Source organism: Schistocerca gregaria, chromosome 4, assembly GCF_023897955.1.
Source record: "Schistocerca gregaria isolate iqSchGreg1 chromosome 4, iqSchGreg1.2, whole genome shotgun sequence".
Taxonomy (NCBI): domain Eukaryota; kingdom Metazoa; phylum Arthropoda; class Insecta; order Orthoptera; family Acrididae; genus Schistocerca; species Schistocerca gregaria.
The window spans coordinates 725,422,931-725,440,821 of record NC_064923.1 but is presented as its reverse complement, the minus strand read 5'-3'; the positions used below and the strand labels follow the sequence as shown (position 1 = coordinate 725,440,821).

Below are 17,891 nucleotides of genomic sequence, written 5' to 3'. Positions count from 1 at the left end.
TTGTGTGTTATCAAATTAATTGGAGAGTAGATGATAGTGCTTATTTACTTCCCAGTTCTGTTACCCAATTCATTATCCTTATTGCTTTAATTCATTACTCAAGATGGCTGTCTCCACATTTATGCAATCCTTATTTTTATTGCTATAATCCCTGACCCAATATGGCTGCTAAATATTTCTCCAATATAGCCTTTTCTAAATTACTGTGATTCATGGTCCACAATGGATTCCACAATAAAAACTTGGCTGCCCAATATTTGTTAACTGTTAAGTCCAGTAACTCAAGATGGTTGTTACTCTGATAGCATAATGAAACATGGTAAAGCCTGCAACGTTAGTCACCCTAAACAGTAGTTCTAATGTCTACAGTGCAGTTGTAACTAAAAATGGACATACATGTCACAAAAGTGAAAGGTATTTTGCTTACTCAAAACAATTACTGATGTATTTTAATGCATTCTATAAAGAAAATACATACTTGCTATAAAGTATTGGCATACTTCTAGTACACCCTTGCCACATAGCAGTTACACTGTAGAGGTGCTGCGTTCATTCTTGTAAGAAGTGCACTCTTTCTACGTAACAAACACATTATGGAGATTCAGACTCTATTTTTTTAACAAATTAAGTTGTTTTCCCATGACTCCACGTTCAACCATTATCACAGGCAGTTACGTATGTGGTCACTCTGTACCACACAGAGTGAGAAGAAGGTCTGGAGCAGTTACAATGTTATTATAAGCATTCACAGCATCCAGAGAGCACTACCCACCAGCGCATCTGCCCCTGCCCACACTATGGGCCAAGAGAGATGGCTGTGCTGCCTAGTCATGATGTGCAAGCCACTGTGACTGACTAAGTCACACCACAGTGCACTCTGAGGCACTCTCCTCCATGCCGCCAGCACACCAGGCCAAATGCATTACATTCATGTCCAAATGGCTTCTCCAGGCCCTATCTCCTGTCCAGATGTGTTCACACGGCATGTACTTCTTACAACTCCCTCCTGTGAGGTGGAAGCACACTGCAGAGGCCCTTCTAAGAGATCACACAGAGGCTATTAAATTATGAATCGAATGCCAACATTTGGCGGACGATAAAGGCAATTTGAAAGGAGCAAGTTGTGCAGCACAACAAACTAGACTCCTTAACCTAACGGCAGTAATAACAGTACTCGGCCCGCATCTCGTGGTCGTGCGGTAGCGTTCTCGCTTCCCACGCCCGCGTTCCCGGGTTCGATTCAGCGGCGGCGTCAGGGATTTTCTCTGATGCCTGGATGTTGTGTGATGTACTTAAGTTAGTTAGGTTTAAGTAGTTCTAAGTTCTAGGGGACTGATGACCATAGATGTTAAGTCCCATAGTGCTCAGAGCCATTTTTAAAAGTACTCGACAGTGTTGTTGTCGTTGTTTTTGTCTTCAAACTGAAGACTGGTCTGATGCAGCTCTCCAAGCTACTCTATGTTGTTCAAGCATTTTCATCTCTGAATAACTACTTCAACCTACTTCCTTTTGATCCTGCTGACAGTAATCTTCTCTTGGCCTCCCTCTACAAGTTTTAACCGTCACATTTCCATCCGTTGCTGTACTGACCACACCGTATGTCTCATAAAGTGTTCTATCAACTGATCTCTTCTTTTATTCAAGTTCTGTCACAAATTTCTTCCCTCCCAAATACTGTTTGCTATCTCCTTGTTAGTTACATGATCTACCCATTTATTCTTCAGCATTATTCTGTAGCATCACACTTCAAAAGCTACTATTCTGTACTTTTCCGAACTGCCTGTCATCCACGATTTACTTCTACACATGATTAAAGTCCAGCTAAATCAGGATTGACTTCATTACACTTCAATCTATCAGTTTAACATTCATAAAACCGACAAAATGCAGGGACGGATTCCTGACTGACAACAGAGGAAAAGAGGTCTGATGAATATGTGTCCAGAAACACATCATTCTCAAGGTAGACGGTGCTGAAGAACGAAAGTTCCTCTGACCCCATCCCACATGTTCCTTGTGTGTTGCAGGCCGTGTGACTGACGCATCGTACTGTAATCAGCAACATAGTTTGGTATAATTATGTGTCACAAACAAGCCAAGATGGTGTTTGTATGCGGCCAACCAGATGGAAACGGTCGAGAGGCAGTATACCTCTACCAAAATATGTCCCTTCCGAGAAACTAACCACATCTCACAAAATTTCCTCTTGAGCGTTTGTGTGAACAAGAGTAATTTTTCCTAGATGAACGTGAGGGAAGGCAGCGGACTGTTGATATATCAGGTCTGGCAGAGCAGGGTGTACGAGATATTGTGACGAACTGTAATACAAGTTGCGGGCAAGTGGCCAGCCAACATGATGTAAGCCAAAGTACGATTATATGTATCCTGTATGACAACTGCTACAATCCCTACAACCTGCAACGAGTGCAAGGATTATCAGCAGTGGGCCTCCCTCTATGAAACTTTGTCGATAGTTTTTGCACCAGACCATCACAGTTATGGGATTTCTGTCATCAGTCCTCTTTACCAACGAGGCAGTCTTTACCGAAACTGGCATCGTCGTTCTGCATAATCGTCATATGTGCGCTACAGACAATTCTCAGGGAATGGTTGGGGCCGGCTGGTGTGACCGAACGGTTCTAGGTGCTTCAGTCTGGGCCCACGCGACTGCTACGGTAGCAGGTTCGAATCCTGCCTCGGGCATGGATGTGTGTGATGTCCTTAGGTTAGTTAGGTTTAAGTAATTCTACGTTCTAGGTGCTCAGAGCCATTTGAATCATTCTGAATGGTTGGGATGTTTTATCAATACAGATTCAGCATCAATGTGTGGTCGGGATTCTTGGCGACCACTTACTTGGACCAGTTATTACTTAACAGTCCTCATCAGAGGAATCTATTATTCCTGTGGAATATTCTGCCTTGGATGCTTTGGATGCTTCAGAATGTACCTTTGGTAATACGACTGGTTATGTGGTTTCTGCATCAGGGAGCACCACCCTCTTCCACTCACTTCACCGCCAGCTCAGCAACATCTTCCCCAGACGTTGGATAGAATACTGAGGCCCTGTAGCGTGGCGTGCTAGATCACTGGACTTAAACCCCCTGGATTTTTACCTCTGAGAGCATCTGAAAAGAGTTGTCTATGCTGAACCATTTCCCAACGTGCAGGCTATTCAATAGCGTATTCACGATGCCTGTGATACTATTCGCAGATGGGCTCTGGAACGCATACCTTAAGAATTATGAGTACTTGTTCAGCCTCGATACAGCTCTTCTACTGAAGAAGTCCTCCTACCTCTTAAGGGATGTATTTTAGAGCCCATGTTTATTGAACATATTTTTCTTGTTTAGGTCCATCACCTCCCCCGCAATACATGGTAAATAAAGAGCTAGAAGAGATGGTCCGAGTATCAAGGATGTACAACTGCTCATAGCCCTTCAGATAAGCATTTTAGAGCCAGTATTTAGTGGACTTCCTTTCTTATTTTGGTGTGAGGAATCTGCCCCAAAATTTTTAAAACATCATTTTGAAACACCTTCTATAGCTTCATACGTGCTAGATATCATTTCTCTCAACAGAATGATGTGAAATTCAAAGTGGTACACTCCACCACTCCAGACTGATGTGAGCCATCATAATTTACAGGCTGCAACTGGGAAGATTTTACATGAGCACTTAAACGCAAAAGGGTATCTACGCATGTAAAGAAAAATTAATGCACACGTAGCATGCAGCTTACTCGCAAGAATACATAGTATTAAAAATACGCCTGAAGTCATGTTTTACGCAAACCTGACCGCTATCATACTGTTGTCGAATGTGGTGAGCTAGTGTCGTAGCATTACCGTATTTAGGTTCTAGCACTTCCTCATGAACCGAATAGTATTGTTAATCAGGAATCCGATTCTACATATGACAATTGTTTTAACAGGTCCATTACCCTGCGTTGCCTCAGTGTCAGATATTCTTTTCAGCAACTCTTTGGCTGAGTCTCTCGTCCTCTGGTTTATTTGTATCTGCCATTCTTTAGAACATAAAAGTGATCTAACTTCTTCAGAGATCACGACCACTGTTTGTACTCAACTATGTGAGTTTTGCTCAACGTCCACAAACACATGCGCTCCAACAGCATTGAGTTCATTAATGTTGACAGCATTCTTACGTTTTTCCTACTTAGTCCGTAACGTTTCCTTGTCTGTACTGAGTTTAAGTAATTCAATCCTTCTGCGGAGTAGAAACATGATTAGCTAAACCTGATGAACAGCTTCACGAGCTGAATTTTTATCATTATCCCTGGACCGCTCCTCTCATAAATACATTCAAATTTTTCTGCAAGAGTTTGTTCTAATTTTCTACTACTTTCCTCGCCTCGATTCGACTTTCTTCAATTGCAGTAGGCTTATCCTCAACAGTGGTAATTTTCGCATCATATTCAGGCCGCAGCTTGCCACTCATTTCACTAGGTTCTTCGTTAAATCTATCTGAAGTGTCATCCTCAGCTGATGCCTACTTGCTTTACAAATTCTGAATTTGTGCTATCAGTATATTCGTACCAGCCCTATTTTCCTTTTTGTGCTTTACTGCAATTGTTGATGCACACTTGCTAACCGTTCCTGTAATAATTTGCTGCCAGGACTATGTTGTTCACTTATTTTGCAGATACTCTTTCTTATGTTACTTCTTGAACGTCTACCCACTGCTCTTGATTACCTCTGAATTCATTTAAAAGACGCGATAGTAAGTGACTAGTGTTGACCTGACGTTTTGAAGTGATCAACATGAATACGGCTGATGGTGGGGGAAACAGATTTACCTTTAGACAACATGTCATTATTATTAGTGGTATCAAATGGAATCCTCAATTCAGAGTAACATAGATTGGCACTAATACTAATATAACTTGTTTTCTCAAGTGTAACATTATCACTACTTATACGTAACTTGTCATTTCCTTAACAGTAACATCAGACACAATGCCTTCAGTGCCTTGAGTTGCTGAAGTAATCATAGTATTAAGTGAATTTGACTGAGTTACAGACAGAGGATTATCTAAGGCTTTTTACTGACGTAGCATTCTGAAATCGAGCTCGCAGCGTACCCATCATTGCCACACTCAAAAAAATCAAAAAATCTGGGAAGATGTAAATCGTCTGATGATGAAGGTGTTTGCAGCAGAAATTTTCATAGTAAAGTTGTGGCTGGCCAGCGGTAGTATTATCAGTTAGCAGGTAGGTAGCAGCGCTGAAATCACAAGACAGACAGAACGTTCGACTGGAACATCATCAACAGTCACCCCTGACAACTGTCAGTTCCTATGTGATGACGTAATACGTTCTACAGGATAGATAACATAATTTAATAGCGATAAATATTAGATAATGTCAAGAAATATCCTGGGGGATAACAATTTAGTACTCAAACACACACGCACACACACACACACACACACACACACAAACACACACACACACACACCTGGAAACATGGAAACGTTACTACTCCGTGAATCTATATGCTTCCATCACTACACAGTTCCGTTTTCTGACCAGAAAGTTATTGTTAGGCCTGTTGATAAACTACGTTCAGCGCATGTTGAACCAGAAGATTACACCATTTTTTATTTATTTTATTTTATTTTATTTTTTTTACTTATTCACATTCAATTCCGCGACTTGTATCTTCAATAACAAGTGCCAACATCTCCGCACAGCAGACAACAATATCAACAAAATTCAACATGTTTTACTTGGAACAGGGCAGAAGTGTAGTAAGTAAACGATATGTTTCGCAAATAATTTCAAATATAGCAAAAACATGTTTATGGAAAGGTTTTACTTTACTGTGCAAAGTGTTCCATGTATAACAATTCCGACATTCATTAAGTTTGTATGGGTATGGCATAGTACATTTTCACCCTCATAGCGATGGACGGTCATTGCTAGTTCATGTGCAAATGCTCCTGATTACCAACCTGTACATGTTAACAGCATGTGGCGCAAAATGTGTTAATGTAGGAGTAGCCTGAACTAGTGACTGTGGAGTAATAGAATGTTCAACATAATACTAAAGTGCAGTATACTGAGATGGAGTGGATTCATCTATTTAACAAGATGAGGTACAGTGATCTTTTGATGACAACAGTGTATGACTCAGCAAATGCTTTTCCTGACAAAGACATCTTCAGTAACATTACATCATAAATCATTACATGTGCAGGACTCCTATGTCAAAGTTAATATTAGAAGACCCTTCACAGTTCATTAATGAATTTTCTTGGACTTTAATGATCTATACTGTGTAGTCTGTATGGCAGTACACAGTCTGAGTCGGTGTCATCCATATGTAAGGACATTATTCGATGATGTTGTGGATTATATGTGTGTACATAATGCACATACATACATAAACAATTGTATGTGTGCAGTAACAAAGTCTGTTACAATCACTTGTAGAAGTATGAAATTTATACATTTAGAATTTGCAGACGGAATACCTAAGTATGGTGCTGAGTGAGACTTCATGGAGAACGAACACTGAGAGTATTAGATACTTATTTATCGCACCAGACACAAGCAGTGTACCCTTTGTGCATGGGTGTGTAGTAAAATCTGTGCGCAGGTATGAGAAAGTGTTCTAAATGTTTGCATAGAGTGAATCTAACGTGGGACATGGGAACCAGCCCGACATTACCGTAGTAGGATGTGAGAAACTTCCTGAAAACCACATCTAGACTTTTGGGCACACTGACCCCTTGTCATTAATCTGATTACAGTCTGACATACTCCTCATTCTAAAAGAGGTTGCATTAACAAGTGCAGTCACCCACATGGGTAATACCTAAGTCTGTCATAGCTATTTGTGATCTTAATACTATACAAGCAGATTTTACAGCGTATAGAAATCAGTTTTTTGAACAGGGTTGTGGGATACAAATAAAATAATAAGAATCAAAATTTTTAAGCAATATACATTTATATCTGTATAAAGTCATTAATATTTCACTGTAAATAATATTTAAGTGCATTTCGAAGCAATAAAAACACTTGCCTTATACAGCAAGGCAAATACGAACACAGACAATTAATGACATTAGCACATAACAAGAGCCCTTCACTGTTGTTTAGTATATTTTTAGTAAAAATACTTCCTGTATAACATACGGTTGGCTACCTGAAAATGTAGCAGCATAACAAATCAGCACTTCCTAATATTGTTTCATAGATATGTTGTTTTGTGTAACACTTAACTGTTAAAGTGAGGCTCTTAACATTGTTGTGTTGGTCTAACATGGACGCCTTGCATAATAACCAACTTTATGTTAGCTTCATAGCCATCAACAGTGTTTAAATAACATTTCTGACAAAGTGTAAATATTAAACTTTGATGTTTAACACCATGTGCATTACCAAAACATCATTTCAAATCTCTGTCTGCAAGTATGTGTTCGTATCCTACCACCACAACTGAATTTCGAATGGCAGTAACTTTTATGATCATAAAGCTCGATGGACTGTCCTTTAAACTAAGTTTCTATACTTTTATATATTTCTTAAGGCAATCAAATGTATGATCACGTTTAAATTTTTAATCACACGTGGAGAAAAAATTCATTTTCCTCCAAAATGTTGCATGTAACAAGTTCTTTACTGCTGTACAGGATGTCTTTCTGTACAAACTGAACAGATTGACTTCATGCGAATGTGTCAGTATAACGAATTAATATTTGTTAATATTGTGTTGAACATATGTGATTTGGAGGCACAATTTAGTACTATGAAATATGGCTCACGACGTTGTAGTGCTGGCTGAACTACCACACATATAACATGGCCCATTGCTAATTTAAAATGCACACCCTGTATAGTAATATTTACCATCAACAACAGTGATACCGTAAATAGCAATGTCGAAAAAGTGAAGTTATTATACACTCCTGGAAATTGAAATAAGAACACCGTGAATTCATTGTCCCAGGAAGGGGAAACTTTATTGACACATTCCTGGGGTCAGATACATCACATGATCACACTGACAGAACCACAGGCACATAGACACAGGCAACAGAGCATGCACAATGTCGGCACTAGTACAGTGTATATCCACCTTTCGCAGTAATGCAGGCTGCTATTCTCCCATGGAGACGATCGTAGAGATGCTGGATGTAGTCCTGTGGAACGGCTTGCCATGCCATTTCCACCTCGTGCCTCAGTTGGACTAGCGTTCGTGCTGGACGTGCAGACCGCGTGAGACGACGCTTCATCCAGTCCCAAACATGCTCAATGGGGGACAGATCCGGGGATCTTGCTGGCCAGGGTAGTTGACTTACACCTTCTAGAGCACGTTGGGTGGCACGGGATACATGCGGACGTGCATTGTCCTGTTGGAACAGCAAGTTCCCTTGCCGGTCTAGGAATGGTAAAACGATGGGTTCGATGACGGTTTCGATGTACCGTGCTCTATTCAGTGTCCCCTCGACGATCACCAGAGGTGTACGGCCAGTGTAGGAGATCGCTCCCCACACCATGATGCCGGGTGTTGGCCCTGTGTGCCTCGGTCGTATGCAGTCCTCATTGTGGCGCTCACCTGCACGACGCCAAACACGCATACGACCATCATTGGCACCAAGGCAGAAGCGACTCTCATCGCTGAAGACGACACGTCTCCATTCGTCCCTCCATTCACACCTGTCGTGACACCACTGGAGGCGGGCTTCACGATGTTGGGGCGTGAGCGGAAGACGAACTAACGGTGTGCGGGACCGTAGCCCAGCTTCATGGAGACGGTTGCGAATGGTCCTCGCCGATACCCCAGGAGCAACAGTGTCCCTAATTTGCTGGGAAGTGGCGGTGCGGTCCCCTACGGCACTGCGTAGGATCCTACGGTCTTGGCGTGCATCCGTGCGTCGCTGCGGTCCGGTCCCAGGTCGACGGGCACGTGCACCTTCCGCCGACCACTGGCGACAACATCGATGTACTGTGGAGACCTCACGCCCCACGTGTTGAGCAATTCGGCCACCTGGCCTCCCACATGCCCACTATACGCCCTCGCTCAAAGTCCGTCAACTGCACATACGGTTCACGTCCACGCTGTCGCGGCATGCTACCAGTGTTAAAGACTACGATGGAGCTCCGTATGCCACGGCAAACTGGCTGACACTGATGGCGGCGGTGCACAAATGCTGCGCAGCCAGCGCCATTCGACGGCCAACACCGCGGTTCCTGGTAAGTCCGCTGTGCCGTGCGTGTGATCATTGCTTGTACAGCCCTCCGGAGCAAGTATGGTGGGTCTGACACACCGGTGTCAATGTGTTCTTTTTTCCATTTCCAGGAGGGTACATTTTTTTTCACTTCGTCATTAACAATATGTGCAGACTAACTTATTACTGCCAGAGCAGGAAGTGATAATATACTCAAATATGTTCGAAGCTGGTCACAGTTCTAAATCACGCACTCGTAACTTTTTTCCATTTCCAGGAGTGTATTATACCACCAAAGATGCTGTGCATGGCCAATACATAATTATGAAAGAGCTTCTGAGGATGTATGATTGCATACAGCTGGCACAACTGTAATGTGATATTTCGATATTGGATAATACATGTTTCTCAGCGCTCTGAAATTATTGAAACTCTCTCATTCACATGAACTGTAATCCCAAGGTTCGTTGACATCATTATTCTATAATACGTCTTTCTAAAAGCTTTAAAATTACTGAAAAGTTCTCATTCATAGGAGCTGTATTTCCAACGCTTGCTAACACAATCAAAAGTTTGCATGATCAACAATCTCATCTGAACCATTGTAATTTATATATATTCTGTAGACACATAATTCATTTTTTGTGCTAAGTGTCAATATTGGTTGCTGCCGCGATGTCTACCAGCTACACACAGCACTTGACAGTGAAGAAGATGACGAAAAATGAAAACGTAAGTGAAACATTATTTAAATAGATAATCAAACACACACAATCTTTCACATAAATTATTAATCTCAGGTATAGCCATAACATTTTAGAATTTTTGCGTAAATGTTTTGCCTACATTAACTTGTATATGGTTTCAGATGACAAACTATAAAGAAAAACAGACACTGTAAAGATGTAATGCAGAAGGAAAACCACATCATGTGGTAAGAAGGTATGAATACACAATTTTATGTGCTCTCCAAAAAGCGGTAATTACATTTTAGAAACTAAAGTTTACATGTATTTAAACAGTAAAGAACATTTCTTGTGTTTAACAGCAATAATAATATAAAATCCACTGATGACGCTGCAACTGCAGTGAAACATGTCTGGGACAGAAAACAAAATTGTGTTTTGTTAAACGTGGACCCCACTCAAAAACACATCTTATTGTTAAAGCAAACACAGACAAAAGAGCTTCAACATCAAGATGGTTACCTACCAGCTAATGCTGTTTTAATTATGTTTTTGTATTTAATACTACTTGGTCCTGATATTTCTCCATTTCTCTTATGCACTTCAGTGACATCATCCTCATCGTAATCAACCTCTTCTTCTTCTTCTTCCTCTCCTCCTCCTCCTCCTCCTCCAATAACACCAGACACTTCTTTCATTTACATTGTGTTTTCTTTGGCTTTAGTATCTTTTCCCCATTCCATCTTCTTTTGCATTGGTTTCTCTGACAGAGCCTGGTGGAATGTTTTGCATTCAAAACTAGGCACAGCAGCAGTCTTTAAGAGTGAGATTCCATTTTGCAACAGAATTACTGAAGCGTTATAAAATTAATTCCACATTTATTAGCGAATTCTTCAGTGAAGAACCAACTATTACTTCTTTTTGACATTTCGCCATATGCTTATTTTGGTATCATGCAGACCTCTCTCTTCATAATTCCTGATGCTGATTTGGCAATGAAATACACATAATAAGATAGAGCATTCGACGCCGATTAGCTGTTACACTGTAACACCTCGCAACATAACGTAACAAATTTCCCCATATACTTTAATTTTATATTTGATTAGAACAAAAATTTTAGCAAATTGCCTTAGTTTACAGCAAAACTTGTGATAAATTACGCCAATTACAATCAAATTGTAACAAAATGCCCCATGCTGCAGCAAAAATTGTAACAAATTGACTCATATTACAACAAAAACAATGCAATGATAGAAGAATTTCAAGATAAAATTGTTTAAAATTTTGATTTCTTGATCTCCTAGCGCCTGAATGCATCAGAGCTAGTTAGCGTGGGCGTTCTGCCGCTAGCGGGTGCTGCAGTGTCATCGATACCATTTTATAATTCGTTTCTGATGCAATAGATTGTACAACTGTGTTAGAAACTGGAGTGCATCAAAGATCATGGTGCTACATCGAAGTCGACAACATGTATCAGTACCACAGATACAAGGAGTGTCCAATACATAATACAACACCTTTTTCTGAAACCAGGTTGGTTGTATTCAGGATTCCATACACTATATTATTACAAAACCTTATTTTTCAATGAAGTCGCAGTTGAATACAACAGCCTTACCCTCCAATACTTGGAGAGCCTGTGTGCTTCCACGGCACCACTGTGTTGACATCTTGCTGCATGAATACCCTCCTCATCTATGTACTGCTTCCTGCACAATGCGTCCTTCATTGGGCCAGACAGATGGCAGTGAGAACGTAGGAGATCTGGACTGTAGGATGGATGAGGGAGGGTACACACCTCTGAGTATCCCAAATGGTGGATGAGTGTGTCAGCTCTATCAGTACAGACGCCCAGCTGTGCAGCTAGGTCTTGGACTGTGGAGCAGGTCAATAAGTAGAATGCTTTGAGCTTTAACTTTGAATGCTTTGAGCTTTAACTTACTCTGAGCAGTCCGTCACACAATGTCAGCTCCAACACATCGCATCTTCACATTATCCTCGATAATGGTACATTTGTTCAAATTTCCATGTTTATCAATACTCTTGTAGGCTGAAGAACGCTACATCACTACTACCAGCATACCCCCACATGGGAAAATGAAATGACTGTAACGAAAAAGAAAACAAAATTCGTTTGTGGATCGGCTGTGCATTTATAGCGGCTGTAGTCACTCTTTAGGGCTACATAGATGACTACCACCATATTTCTCGGTTGCTAGATTGGTTAGTACGCCCCCACCCCAATTGTTATATTAACAGCTGCAGCTCCAGAGGGGTGGTGGTAACATATTACTTTTTCGTGGCTGCACCTTCAACGGGTGTGGTAACGCACATCTGCAAAGAGTAGATTTTCCCTAAATTTTGTGAGAAAGTAGGTCGTGGGCTGAAAGTAATGGTCCAAGTGGCTCTGAGCACTATGAGTCTTAACTTCTGAGGTCATCAGTCCCCTAGAACTTAGAACTACTTAAACCTAACTAACCTAAGGACATCACACACATCCATGCCCGAGGGAGGATTCGAATCTGCGATCGTAGCGGTCGCGCGGTTCCAGACAGTAGCACCTAGAACCGCTCGACCACCAGGGCCGGCTGAAAATAATGTCCCAGGAAATAAGAAGGTAGCAGGCTAAAGATTTAATTGAAATCTGGATTCATGTCAGAAAATGAGTAGGTCAAAAGTTAAAAATAGCAGTGTTCTACGAAATAATTCAATCATGAGGTAAAAATATGAGGCTATGGCGTCCACCAGTCCTGGGACAACCACATATAGATCTAAAAATATAAATGAATGTACATCAGGTGGCGGCTGTTGCAGGACTGGTGGGAGCATACTGTTCACACCTTCTTATACAAACAAAGGCGTTACGATCACATCTGCAGTTTTCAATTTACATCCACTGGCTCACTGATTTTTTAATGATTGTATTGTAAGAGATCCACGAATGTCTTCTTTCAGAAGCTAATACTGGCACTATTGCATCATTTTTATGGGATCTTGGACATGCTTACATGTCAGGGAATGCAGCTGATGACGTTGCTGTGAAGATTGTGACTCAGCTACAAAGACCCTTCAGTAAATCTTTCCCATTAGATGATCTCAGCGTTGCTCTGTGCACACACTCCGTATTGCTCTAGCATGAATATTATTCACCTATTCGTACGAAAAAGCACGCCGAACAAGCATAACCTTCGGCTTGGGCAACTCCCACTAACCCCTCTCGTTGCGAGGAAATAATTTCTATTGGACTACATACTGAGTACAGTCATTCCTGCCATCGTCACCCGTTAAGGGGGGAACACACTCGATTTTCCTCTGACTGAAGTGAATCACTCTGGGTGCTCCACGTTCTAAGTTTTTAACAGTTTTGTAACACCTTAACCGTTGGTGTTTGTTAGTCCCGATATTTTAGCAGATACAGAGTAGGCTGTAGAACCTGTTCTCCTTTGTAATCGCTGTAATAACATGCCCAAGAAGAATCAGGCTTAAACTGTGGCCACCATTTGCCCTAGATGCTCATAAAAAAAGGAGGGCCATTGTAATGATTCATTTTAGCACTCTTCTTCTGTACGTTGGTGAGTTTTAAATAACGTTCCAGGCACAATGTATTCATTATAGTTTCTGCCAACCTCCAAATTCTGCTTAATCTCTAATGTGGCAACTAACTTCAAGCAATTGAGATTGCTTTATAAAAGAAATGGCCCGCTGTAAGTCGTGATTTTGGCACTTATTACTGAGTCGTTGGTTTTGGGCGCAAAAAGAGAAGGAATTTGCATATTATGCCGCTTTTTGTGAGAAAGTTGGCTGTGGGCTGAAAATAATGTCCCAGGAAATAAGAAGGTAACAGACTAAAAATTTAAATAAAATCTGGATTCATATCAGAAAATGAGTATTTCATGACTAAAAATAGCATTTCATGTCTGATGTGGGCGCTGACAAAAAATAATTCACTACCAGAATGAGATTTTCACTCTGCAGCGGAGTGGGCGCTGATATGAAACTTCCTTCCATATTAAAACTGTACATCGGCCCGAGAGTCGAACTCGGGACCTTCACCTTCCGCAGGCAAGTGCTCTACCAACCGAGCTACACAAGCACGACTCACGGCCCGTCCGTGATGCCTTACTTCTGCCATTATCTCGTATCCTGCCTTCCAGAGTTTACAGAAGCTCTCCTGCAAACTTGCAGAACTAGCACTCCTGAAAGACAGGATACTGCGGAGACACGGCTTAGCCACAGCCTGTGGGATGTTTCCAGAATGAGATTTTCACTGTGCAGCTGAGTGTGCACTGATATGAAACTTCCTGGCAGATTAAAACTGTGTGCCGGACCGAGACTCGAACTCGGGACCTTTGCCTTCCGCGGGCAAGTGCTCTACCAACTGAGCTACCCAAGTACGACTCACGCCGCGTCTTCACAGCCATATTTCTGCCAGTATCTCGTCTCCTACCTTAGAAAGTTTACAGAAGCTCTCCTGCCAAGCCGGCCGGAGTGGCCGAGCGGTTCTAGGCGCTACAGTCTGGAACCGCACGACCGCTACGGTCGCAGGTTCGAATCCTGCCTCGGGCATGGATGTGTGTGATGTCCTTAGGTTAGTTAGGTTTAAGTAGTTCTAAGTTCTAGGGGACTGATGACCTCAGATGTTAAGCCCCATAGTGCTCAGAGCCATTTGAACCATTTTTTTCTCCTGCCAACCTTGCAGAACTAGAACTCCTGAAAGAAAGGATATTGTGCAGACATGGCTTAGCCAAAACCTGGGGGATGTTTCCAGAATGAGATTTTCACTCTGAGACTAGAGCGCTTGCCAGCGAAAGGCAAAGGTCCCGAGTTCGAGTCTCGGTCCGGACCACAGTTTTAATTGGCCAGGAAGTTTCATTCAGTTCACATCTTTCGACTTTCAATTGTGCAACAGCCACCAACCACCCAGCCATAAGTGGCCTTAGAGTGTGCACTTGGTACATGTCACTGCGTGAGCTGTTGTCGGAAGACTACCTATTTATTTCGACCTAATAGGCTGTACTGAGTTGATGTAATTTGTTCTAACTAACTAACTTAGCTGGGCTCTTTCGGATCTTTGGACAGTATAAGGTTGTTACCTGGCAGAGAAATCAACTTGGGAGGCGGTAGCGGTGGTGACGACGAGGACGACCAGCTCGGCAGACAGCCATCGGCTGACCAGTTTCGGCACAGCCAACTGGTAGACCACCAGCACCGCGATGGTGATGAGCGCGGTGGCAATGGCGGGCAGCCTGGGAGGCAGGCTGCCCGAGAACAGGTCCCCGTAGGTGTAGACGAGGCGCAGCAGGCCGTGGTGCTTGGGTGCGTCGCGCGCCACGCCCAGCGCCTCGAGCAGCTGCGAGGTGAAGACGTGCACTGCTGCGCCCGTGGTGATGGAGCTCACCAGCGTCTCGCTCAGCACTCGGCACAGCGCCCCCAGGCGCAGCACCCACAGAGTCAGCAGCAGCAGACCGCACCACAGCGACACCATGCTCACCACCTCCTCGGGAGTCACACCGTCCCCCGCGTGCTCCGACACGATCTGCGCCATCCCCACTACCACTCGAACCGATAGCAAACCCGGAGATAGCACAGTTGGAAATGTACGATAACTCTTCTACCGCAGAAGGACGGAAAGGCGCAATAGACAAAAGGAGAGTGAGCCGTAGTCGTGTCCGGCTCTTCGAAATGCGCGCCAGGCGGAGTGCTTTCGCTTCGCGTCTAGTGCCTGCGGTGACGCTTTCGATTTGGGACGCTGTTTGGACCGCTACCGCTTTCTGGCGGGAGGTGGAGCAAGTTTACGGTCGCGTGATGATCGGAGCATACGTATAGTCTGCCGGTAAACTGAAGAGCGAGCTAGCGAGTCCCCACCCTCCCAACCCAGCTACGTCACAAGGCGCTTCTACAGGCCGTTTCACATCGCAGTACCGGCCCTGCCGGGGCGCGCGATTTAAATCTGTGGCGACGCCGTCTACAGATACGTCTCGGCTACTTTCATTTTTAGACAAATGCATTAAGACCATAAGGAGTACAAAAAACGATACCTTCTTCCGAAACACAATATTATAGAGTAAATAATATTAAGATAAGAATGGAAGTCAGGATTATACTACAAACATAGAACCGAATGCCTGTTCATCTGAATGTATCGTATGTTCCTCTATTGCTGTTCGTAAAACGAACCCCATATAATGCAATCAATCTGTAGAATTTGAGGATTGTTCTTACTTTGTGTTGCTATTAAAAGGTAGATATTTTCTTTGAAGGACTGCATTGAAACTTAACAATTTTTGCAACACGAAGAGTGTTTAAAAAGTAAGCAGAAATTTATAATTTTGCGTGTTGTATTGGTCCGATTTTCACTACTTTTTGGCACAATCTTCGTAAACATGTCTCAAACGTTTGTGTACAATGTTATGCATATTGGGTATTTACTCTGTTGTCAGCAGTCAAAAAGGTTACATGTGTTTTGGAAGCATCAACGATTATTTGTTTGGTATAAAAATAGATTAGAGAATCTGTACTAAATTTTGTTACAGGAATGGAATGAAGTGTATGAAATTTTTAGAAATGTTAAATATTGCTTTTGGTGAGCCTGTTATAAGTGAACCAACGGCCTACAAGTGGTATAAACATTTCAAAGCAGGCCTTAAAGGACAGCGGTTTTACAAACATGGATGAGATTAAAAATGCGCAGTTAAGAGACCTATGAACTACCCCGAAGGAACAGTTCCTAAAGAATTTCGGAAATTGGAAAAAGCACTGGCACAAGTATATAGTATGTAATGCGAAATATTTTGAAGAGGATAACATTGCTGTAGATTAACAAAAAAGTTCTTACCAAAACTAAAATTAATACGTGAACGCATCTCGTATGTCAAGCTTTTTGAATTCCAGAATCCACGTATATGTTTCGAAGAAAATTTCAGCAGTGTTTAGAATAGGTATTGCGCACAGATTTCAAGCAATATGTCTCAGAATCAGGTGAAGAGTGACCAAGATGGAGATTTAGTGTTCCATAAGCATCAAAGGTTTTACGTGGTTTAGAAACTGTCTATAACGATCGGTTTCCTCCCAAGATTATTAGTATTCCTTCGTGGCAATTTCAATAAACCACGCGGCTTATTCGCGCGTATCTTCCTTATGCGTCCTATTGGACGCTGCTGACGTTTGCATAAATTGCAGCCCTTTGACTGGCACTGGTAATATTAGCCAACAGTTGTTTTTGGGTCGGCTCTTTAATACACGATGTAATAACATTAGAGGCGATCGAACGCTCGTTACTCAGCAAGTACCTCCTCTTCCTCGTATTCTGCACATTTTCTTGCAATCCTTGACGATTATCCATCACTTCAGGAAATCGAAGTGTATCAGTACGTATACAAAGTTAACTGGCTAACATTGGCAACTAAGAAACGAAGTATATCACTGCACGCCGATCTACACCTCCAAACAGGTAACGGGCAAAAGATTTTGGCTGCCCCTGTAGGCCGGTGGCAGCGTTCTTCCGGGAAAGGCCACTTCCCCCACCAAACGTGCTGCTCGCTCTTGAGTTTACAGACAGATTATACTGGGCTGTGACCGAGAGAGGTGGTGGCGCGAGCGGGGCCCTGTTGTTGGGGGTCGTCAACTGCTCGCCACGTGCTTTGGCCGACCTCTTGCCTGACAGGGGCTAAGTCTGCCTTACCTGCCTGTACGTGGCTTATGGAGCTTAGAAGCCGTGGTGCGAGAGATCAGCGCGTGGGACCGTATGTCTTCTTATCTGCCGGTGAAACTACTGGAGGCGAATGGCTCTGACGAGCATTTGGAAGTGCAACGTGTTCTCGGCGCTGTGATCGAGTGTGAGAAGTTGAGTACTGAAAACAGTAACAGAGTTATAAAAAGGGGTTTTTCAAGTTCTAGTGAAGTGTATGAGTTTCTTCACCAGTGGTTTTATTGGGGTCTTCCCACCACAGTTTTTGTTTTCTTGTCTGCGGGAATGTGATAATTGCTTCTTGGTCGGGCTGTTTCA

The 17,891-nt window shown here is 42.6% G+C and overlaps 1 protein-coding gene across 1 annotated transcript in view; it reads right to left on the bottom strand.

Moving 5' to 3' along the window:
* The window catches only part of LOC126267886 (solute carrier family 26 member 10-like), a 122,180-nt gene that overhangs the window by 44,216 nt on the left and 60,073 nt on the right, over positions 1–17,891 (bottom strand). Inside the window, exon 3 of the mRNA XM_049973195.1 lies at positions 14,980–15,422. Within this exon, the coding sequence (XP_049829152.1) occupies positions 14,980–15,422 (443 nt within the window). The remainder of the gene's footprint in view (positions 1–14,979; positions 15,423–17,891) is intronic.